We start from the raw sequence: 9,378 nt of genomic DNA, 5'->3' as shown, positions 1-9,378 counted from the left end.
GTGTTGTGTAATGGATTAAATGATTGAAGTGTGACACAAGACATATTAACAATTGAATAATTTATTCATTTAACAAACAGGAGCCTCAGTGGCAAATGGAAGAACAATATACAGCTACAACAGCCTGGCACCTCCTCATGCTGGCCACCAGCTTGGTCACGCACTGCTGTGGGATGGTATTCCATTCTTTAACCAGTATTTGTTGCAAGTGTGCTTCTCTACCACATCTCCCCTGTCTCATTGCATCTCTTATGTGGCAGCTACTTCCCCTGTCACACCCGTGCCTTCACCCTTGTCTGTCACAGAAACAAGGGTGAGATTGGAGTTACAGTAGGAAGACTATGCTCTGGGAAGGTTGCTGTGTCCAAGGCTGCTTAAGGACTGTGGTGTCCAACTGTGTCAACCTCTCCACGGGATCTTCAACCTGAATCTACAGATGGAGTGGGTGCCAACACGGTGGAAAACATCCTGTTCTGTGTCAATACCAAAAATAACGTGTCCACCTGAACTGAACGACTACAGACCAATGGCCCTTACATGGCACATCATGAAGATCTTGGAACAAATTATTTTACACCGAGACTATCCTTTACATGTGTCACCGAGCCCTAGCTCATCTGGCGGAATCTGGCCCTTATATGAGAGTTTTGTTCTTTGATTTTTCAAGTGGTTTCAATACCATTCAATCAAATATACTCAAAGAAAAGCTCACCATGATTCCTCCTTTGTTTCCTGGATGGCAAACTACCTGACAGAAAGGCCACAGTTAGTCAGGTTGGGGAACTGTGTTTCTAGGACATTAATCAGCAGCACGGGGACTTGACAGTGGAGTGGCTCAATTCCTTTTCATTGTATGCAGCAGAAATAGAAATGCTTGGACAACACTGCCATTGTAGCATGTATCAGGAATAGACCAGAATCTTAATATAGGAATATTGTAAAAGCCTTCAGTGACTGGAGTCACAAAAACTACCTCATATTGAACAACTATAAGACAAAGGAAATGAGAGTAGATTTCTCAAGAATCCCAGACCCCCTCTTCAGCCTGTGAAAGTTTGTGGGGTGGACATAGAGATGGTAACAAAATATAAATATCTAGATTATACCTAGATAACAATCTAAACTGGTCCCCAAATACCAACCTATACAAAAAGGGGCAAAGTTACCTCTTTTTGTTAAGAAAACTAAAATCTCTTGATCACAAGTAAAATGTTAAAGATCTTTCAGTCTATGATGGCAATTGTGCTGTTCTATGCTGCAGTCTGCTGGGGAGGCAGCATGAGTAACAAGGATGCAAGGAGACTGGACAAACTAGTGAGAAAAGCTGCCCTGGATCACAGCAGGTAAATGTAAGAAAATAAGATGTATTTAATCTTATATTCTGCCAGCCCTAAAAATAAAAGATTGTGCAGATGTTGGGTCAATATTCTGCTTAGATAAACAGAATTTTTTGCTTTCATGCAAGATCGATGACATGTGCAAGCCACATTTTTAATGAAAACGTATTTAGATTCTTCTTCTTTTTTTTTTTTTAGATTGATTGCTGGTACCTTACACTAAATACAAATACAAAATATATGTTATCTTGGAAGTAAATTTAAGTTCTAATCTGTAAAATGGCATAAAAGTATTTTTACTGCTTCAACATTTTTATTTACAATATTAAGTATCGGAAAATATAACTGAAATAATCCTTTAAATATCCATTTTCAAACAAACTAAACAACCAAACAACTGTCTTTGTCCTGAGACCTAGTTTAGGACTTATTGTTCTAGAAACATCTTTACAACAAAGAAATATTCCACACAAACACAAATTTCTTACTTTTTCTTTGTGTGTTATATCCGAACTAACTGTGTCAGTAATTCACGAAAAAAAATAGCTTCATTTTCTGAAGCTAATGTATTACGCTTCCCTACCTTTTTTGGTTTTCAGGGGACAGAATTACAATACGCACACGCTTCCTGGTGGAGCTACCCCCCTCCCCTGCGAAGAATCAAAATACATTCCTAGCAAGCCAGCTACACAAGTTGTCAAAAAGTTATGCTTGTTTGTCAAGTGGATAGACAAAAGAGTTTTTATAAAAATGGACGTTATTCCAGTTTTATTCTTACATGAATAGTAGAAAATCTCCCCATGTCCACATAACCGGCAGTGGTGACAAGTCATCTACGAAGAGTTGGATTGTTGAAGCTAAGAAAGTCCTGGTAGCTAGCAACCGGGCCAGCCAGCTAACGTAAGCTGCTATTTTAACAGGCCTCGAATTGCTTGTCTTTTTTAAGGTTGTGTTGTGACAATGTCAGACTCTGGTGAGGAATGGTGTGGTCTTATTCTGTCGTCCCAGATCTTTAATTATGCAAAAAGCTAACTTTAAACACTTCTTTTCACCAGTAGTTTTTCGTAGCAGTTGCAGAACTGAGCTAGTTATGCTATGCGGTTAGCCTTGACTGCATCAAGGAAACTGACAGGAGGCTAACGCCGATCCGTTTTTCGGTGCTTGACAGCTGGCGAAGGAATGACAATTTGCCATTTTTGAAGGCTTTAACGTGTTTGTTTTATTGAGTAGCCATGTCTCCTGACGGCATCAGTCTTAATTACGCAGTTACGGTAAAGAAATACGACTGCGTAATTGCAATTGATGTCTTGAAACCTATCTAAGTATCCCTGTGCTGATTTATTTAATATTTATTAATATTGAGCTTTTTACCTGTGTGTTGTTTGCTCGTTTTCATAGTAAGTTACTAGCTGACCTAAGCTAGTAATGTCTCTATCGTTACCACCAGCGGATATGCTTGAAACACCACCTGGGTATCCCTTTGAAGAAATCAATTATGAGGATATTGAAGTTGAGGAGGTAATTTGTGATTATTTTTGCTGTTTTCCTTGTCACTAGCGCATGACAAGAGTTAGTATCAGCTCGATGAAGCTCTTACCTAGTGAGTGTAACTTTGATGCTAACTACCTGTTCTCAGGTGGTGGGGAGAGGAGCTTTTGGGGTCGTCTGCAAAGCCAAGTGGAAAGGAAAAGATGTTGCAATCAAGACTATTGAGAGTGAATCAGAGAGGAAAGCCTTTATTGTTGAGGTATTTTTTCGTTACTGAAATATTCTCAAGATTATTTCAACAGCCTACCTGTGTGTAACCTTTCCTTTTCATCTCCAGCTCCGACAACTTTCACGTGTGAATCACCCCAACATTGTGAAGCTGTATGGCTCTTGCAATAATCCAGTAAGTTCACTGGGATCACAATGACTATTTGGTCTATTTGGTTGATTTTGAGTTTTTGATGGTGTTCTTTCCACCTCAGGTTTGCCTTGTGATGGAATATGCAGAAGGTGGATCATTATATAATGGTGAGTCAATATGTTTACTAGAAAACAGTATGGTTGTGTTACATGTTATACCATTTATTTTGCTTTGCTAGTAATGAACACGGCTTTGGACAGACACAGCCCTGTTGAGTTGATCCTCCAGTTGTTTGCATGTTCAGCCACTTTTCTGATTCGTTAGAAGTCCGTGTTTGCACAGCGACATGCAGCCCCTACACTAAATATTCAGATAGACCTGAGAACTGGTGGGGTATAAAATTGATCAGTATAAAAATCATTTGTGTGCATACAGTTAAGACAGTTAAATTAACATTTTCAGTAAGAATGAAAATTGAGTATTTAAACCTTCTGCAAATAAATCGCATACATATATTTCTTACAGCCTCATTTTCAAATAAGTTAAAAGACTTTGTCAAATGTAAATATCAAACTGTATATTTAGTTCAAAAGTTACAAAGACATATCACATACATATATATATGCGCCTCCCGGAGTATCGGGAACCAGCTGATAGGCACTCTTGTTGCCATGCAGATGATAAAACACATAATGGAGTGCATTAATCTGCAGGAGCTTCTGTCTTGCCGACCATTATTATCCCATGTATGTCTAGGCTTGTTGTTTCTTATGTTTACCCTGAGTGCTTTTATAAGCAATTTGTTATCATGTAGCAGCAGAGTCTGGAATTATTGGATGTCCGATAGGGGCAGGTTTATTTGAATTTTTACGCCTAATAATGGCCTCTCTTTCTTCCCTTTCTTGCGAAATCTCTTTTCCCCTAACTTTCATACAGTGAAAAACCATGAAAAGCAAATTCAACACTTCAGAAATGAAATATCGTGAAATAAGAGGGGAGCAGCCCTCACCTGGCCAGGAAACTACTCATCAGTTAGTTGTCTCGAAAATTTTGAACCTCTGAAAAAGGGGGACGAATTTAAATCTCGGTGACCTCAAGTGAATGGTCAAGTTTTTGAAAATGTTGTGAATGTGATAACTCAAGAGTGAAGCCATTTTTTTGTTTAAAAAAAATTGAATTAAAAATGTTTCCACTTCAGGCTCGACTGTTTGATTTATAATTCATTGTGGGTAGCGTTCAGAGACAAAACTTCAAAAACTTGTGTCTTAAACATTATGGAGGGCACTGTTAGTACTAATTTGTATCATGTTCATAAAATATTCTGCGCTCAGTTGTACTTACAATTTGCCAGAATTGTTATGGGGGCAAATTTCGCTGAATTGCTAGGTCACACTTCAGTGAGTTGGGAGTTTTCCCCTCGTGGCCATCAGGTTTGCTTGGATGAGGTTTTGGGACAAAGTAGTTTGCTGTTCTTAGTGGTTTGCTTATAAAACTGTTTCATAAACTACATTTTTGGACATAGTTTTGTGGGACATTGCAAAGATAACAAACGCTGAGAACTATTGAAAAGTCCTGTTGTTCTTGACGATATTATTACTCGCGTGTGTTTGTGCGCAAATGGAATTCCTGGTCTCCGACTTTGGCTGGCAATTGTTGTAATGATAGAAATATGTTTACACCAACGGCATCATGGTGGAGATGATTGTGTAAAAATTTCTGTGTGAAGATGATTTTGAAATTAGTTTCGTGGAATAAATTTGTACAAAATGAAGTGTAAAGTGAGTTTTTCCTATCAAGGCTGCAGATAGCTCAGTTGTGTTTGTGTTGTGATTACATTTCATGGTGAAATATGCTGACACTTTGAAATTCAGTCATAAAATATTGTTGGAACAATGCTTTTGGATGTCTACAAATTTAGAGTTTGAACCTCAACCTCTTTTCCACTGCAAATGGGGCTCTAGGCAGTTTAATGTCAGGACTCTTACTACAGAGTCAGGTCACATGTATATGGTTGAATGAGAAAATGAAAAAAATACACATTATTCTTTTATCAATTACTCAAAATTAATGTCATCAATATTATAATTTTTTTTCTTAAAAATATATATGCTGTTAGAGGGTCATTGTGGGTATTTAATGTGCATATATGTTTCTTCATGTGCTTGGGCCTTGTATCTGTTAGGCATTCAGATTTTTGGTTGACAGAAAGTGTATTAAGGGTCACCCTTTATTGATTATCAGTAATGATAAAATCCCCAATGAGTTTGAAATTTTATGTTGACAAACATTCATAATTTTACTTCATAATTTATTTATTTTTTTGATTGGTGAACTAATATACTTTCCTGGCTTGTCTTGTAATACTCGGTTGAATTTCAGATTACCCTAGTAAGTTGTAAGATATTTCTCCAGCTGTTTTTTAAACATACTGCTGTCATTTAAATGAAAACATTAATGTGAATTATATTTTTAAAGTTACATTTTCCAATCGTAACACTTTGCTTTAGTTTTAGTATAATCTAAATGATTGCATTCTTTTTTCTTTGTGGAAATATGATTGTATAATAATGATCATTATTCACAGGTATTCTGTTCCTTCTGGTGTCAAAAATACTAAATTATGTCTTGAAAGCTGTTAATGTAACACTCTTCTCCTTGTGAAAATAACACCAGGCTGTTTCAATTTATAACATATGTGCAGCTGCTGGGACGCTGAGGGGTAGTAATGGCATTTGCCAGTATTCTTAAAGAAGCTATAGTGAAAATACAGACGGGTGTTTCAGTCTGTATGACAGTGTCAGAATTACTATAGGACCCCACACTTTGCCCGGCTGGTTTGAAGGTATGCTGTCTGTTGTTGTTTGAGACTGTATTTTCTTGTCCACAGTACTGCATGGTGCTGAACCCCTCCCCTATTACACTGCTTCCCATGCTATGAGCTGGTGTTTACAGTGTTCCCAGGGTGTGGCCTATCTCCATGGCATGAAACCAAAGGCTCTCATTCACAGGGACCTCAAACCACCCAAGTATGCTCCTTTTCACCTTACACACTCCTTTCTGTTTCCATCAAATTATTTCTTTAAAGTAGTTTTATTCAATTTGTACTATATTGTGTTCTTGTTAAACTATCTGGTATCATTTGAGAAAAGTGTAGAGGCTTTTTTTTTTTGGCATGGCATTGTAAGCCACTTAGTTGAAAGTTATCACTCAAGATATTAACAGACATTTATTGCGACCTATCAGGAATGCTGAAGTGTTACAGCAAGATGTGTGTTGTATTTTTTTTCCTTTTCATTATGGCTATTTTTATTTACCTTTAGGATGCTAATGAGAGTTTGGAGTTGTGACATGTTCAGAATATATCATTTTTCTTTCTCTCTCATGATACAAATCCTACTATCAGAGAATTTGATAAAATCCTGTATTTTTTTAAAAAAAAAAAAGAAGAAGAAATTAGCAAGACATTTAAGGGTTGGAGTACACTAACTAGCCAGAACATTATGGCCATAAATGAACGACATTTGGATGTGTCACATACAGGCAAAATGAGAAGGTGTAAAGACATTATTTACTACATTATTTACTTCGATATACATTTTGTTTTGGGTTTATCCAGATTGTATACTCATTGATTATGGAAAGTCTAGATGGCAAAAAGGGAAATGAAAAGTGATGGTTGCAAATCAGTTTGGCAGCTTCAGGATTGGGGATGTTTTCTCAATGTAAAATCCAGATCAAAGGAAGTAGTAAATGCCATGAAGAAAACCTGTGTTACCAGCATATCTATAGAGTTACTCACATCTTCTTTATAACAGCTGGTTCAGACTAACACACCCTCTATAAATTCCTAGAACATAATGCAGCAAAAATGCCAACTCTTACAGGGCATCCACACAGGATGGAAATCACAGCCAGCAGTTACTTCACCCATTATTATGGGAAGACTGTCTTTGTTCTTATGGCATGGTCATTTCCTCTGTGGAAACCCTTTAAATGCGTTGCACTAAAAACAAAAAAAACATGTGGAAATACAGAATAGTGGTAGATTTGATGGAATTGTTTACTGCTATATAGGATGCAGTAATTCATGAAATATGTTGTGATATCTGGATTATATTCCATTGTGTCAGAAGTACCTGAGGCAACACTTAATGTTTTTTGATTCAAACCATTATCCAGCATTAATAAAAAATAAAAAAAATAAACCCAAGGAAGCTAAACTACTAGCAGTAGTATCCTGTAGGAAGAGAGGACCAGCTTACCTGTTCTGTGTAGATTATTTGGAGAGTTTATAGGATTAATGAAGCCTCTCATTGTCACAAATTGTCACTTATCCAATATTGTACAGGAATTTATTTCCTGCATTGTTACTATAGAATTTCCTTAGCTAGTCTCAAACAGTCATAAGAGTCAAGCACTGTCATTCCTCTAGTACTTTTTAAAAAGAAAAAGTTTCAACCAAACCGGGCTGAAATTAGTTACAGTTAGTCCTATGTTGTTTAGTTCAAGGCACTTTTTTGCTGCTAACAGGATGTATGTCTTCCTTATTTCAGTCTACTTCTGGTGGCAGGAGGCACTGTGCTGAAGATTTGTGACTTTGGAACAGCATGTGACATTCAGACACACATGACCAACAACAAAGGAAGTGCTGCATGGATGGCCCCAGAAGTATTTGAAGGTAAATATGAGTAGCATTACAGCTGTTTGAAATGTTTTCCTATTTTTTTGACCAAGAAAAACTGAGAGTGTCTTTCTAATCACCTCAGCCTCATCATCTCTGTCATGTCTCATCTAATTGGAGATGGGTCCTGCTATTATCATTATTAGTATACATATTATACTATATATTACTTTCACCATACTGTTATTTATTGATAGTAGCTGCCTAACCAGTGACAGTGAGATGATGAATGGAGTCATGCTGTAGTGGCTTTTCTTCTATAAACGCAGAATTTTTGTTCTTACACAACCAAGAGCCTAATGTATGTTTACATTAAGGGACTTATTAGAGGATGTCACAGGGAAAGATGAATTACTCCTAGTCATTGCCTTGTTTTTGGATGCATGTTACAAGACTCCAGTGCAATTAAACAACCCGCTTTTGCCCCCTCAGTGAACCCTTCACAACTAATTTGCATCAGCGTGGAAGGTTATCAGAACAACCTAGCGCAGCAAGTTTGAAATAGGTGTATGATGTGCACTTTAATTCTTCAATAACAGGCTCCATAATTAAGCAACACAGGAGCCGTTCCTTGGTGAAAATGGCTCCCTTATTTTCATCCTCCTCCCCACTGAAAGCAAGAGAAAAGCTGCTGTACTTTGCCAGGCACATTCCTCGCTCTCCTGTCAAATGTGCCCCAGAGAATATCCTTTATCAGTCAGTGATGTCAGACTGAGCCTTTTTCCCCTCTTTGAAAAGGACCTAAGTGTTGCTGTGGGTTTCTTTCTACTCACAGGCAGCAATTACAGCGAGAAGTGTGATGTGTTCAGCTGGGGAATCATTCTTTGGGAGGTGATCACCCGCAGGAAGCCCTTCGATGAAATCGGAGGGCCAGCTTTTCGCATTATGTGGGCTGTGCACAATGGTGAGTCACTCTTCCTGTCTGACCGTGTGTGTCTGTGTGTTTGTTTGTGGAGGGTGATGCAGAGGTCGCATCCAGCTGTCGGCCACTAAGAGTGCTCAGGCATGCCTGCTAGAAGATTGTCAAAATAAAGATGTTGGCAGAGGGGGTAAAAGACATGTTGACCTGTTCAGCTCTCCTTGCAGACTATTGCATCCTGGATGCCCCATTACTGACTCAAGAAATGGGAGGCAGTAACATATAATATTTATTTCTCTTGTGTTGTGAGATGCAGATATGTCTTTCCCTTTAACTGTGTGTGACCTGTTATTTCTTTTTATTGCATTCAGGCACAAGACCACCTTTAATCAAGAATTTGCCCAAGCCCATTGAAAGCCTAATGACCCGCTGTTGGTCCAAAGACCCCTCTCAGCGGCCTTCCATGGAAGAGATAGTGAAGATCATGACTCATCTAATGAAGGTATTCTGCCTTGTGTATATGGCTTTTATTAAACTGAAGTAAATGAATCAATAAACATATTTAAACATATTAGTTTATTAATGGCAGTTACCAGTCCAGAGATGTTATGACACCACTATCCGTCTGTCCCTCTATCTCTCTGGTCAAGGG

General features: G+C 38.0%; 1 protein-coding gene across 4 annotated transcripts in view; it reads left to right on the top strand.

Annotated features, from left to right (window-relative positions):
- The first annotated feature begins 1,974 nt into the window (after positions 1 to 1,974).
- map3k7 (mitogen-activated protein kinase kinase kinase 7) overlaps positions 1,975 to 9,378 on the top strand; it is a 26,733-nt gene continuing 19,329 nt past the window's right edge. For 2 of the 4 annotated variants that reach the window (XM_005475148.4, XM_003456011.5), the window contains exons 1-9: positions 1,976 to 2,237; positions 2,736 to 2,855; positions 2,974 to 3,084; positions 3,163 to 3,228; positions 3,308 to 3,353; positions 6,074 to 6,212; positions 7,740 to 7,864; positions 8,643 to 8,771; positions 9,098 to 9,228. In XM_005475148.4, coding sequence (XP_005475205.1) covers positions 2,763 to 2,855; positions 2,974 to 3,084; positions 3,163 to 3,228; positions 3,308 to 3,353; positions 6,074 to 6,212; positions 7,740 to 7,864; positions 8,643 to 8,771; positions 9,098 to 9,228 — 840 coding nt within the window. In that variant the 5' untranslated portion in view covers positions 1,976 to 2,237; positions 2,736 to 2,762. Of the gene's footprint in view, positions 2,238 to 2,304; positions 2,609 to 2,735; positions 2,856 to 2,973; positions 3,085 to 3,162; positions 3,229 to 3,307; positions 3,354 to 6,073; positions 6,213 to 7,739; positions 7,865 to 8,642; positions 8,772 to 9,097; positions 9,229 to 9,378 lie in introns of those variants that run through there. The other 2 variants (XM_005475150.4, XM_005475149.4) reach the window with 2 other exon arrangements.

The sequence above is a fragment of the Oreochromis niloticus genome, linkage group LG15 (assembly GCF_001858045.2).
Source record: "Oreochromis niloticus isolate F11D_XX linkage group LG15, O_niloticus_UMD_NMBU, whole genome shotgun sequence".
In the NCBI taxonomy this organism is placed as follows: Eukaryota; Metazoa; Chordata; class Actinopteri; order Cichliformes; family Cichlidae; genus Oreochromis; species Oreochromis niloticus.
Note: the sequence above shows the minus strand (reverse complement) of the source record. Positions and strands in the feature narration are given on the sequence as shown.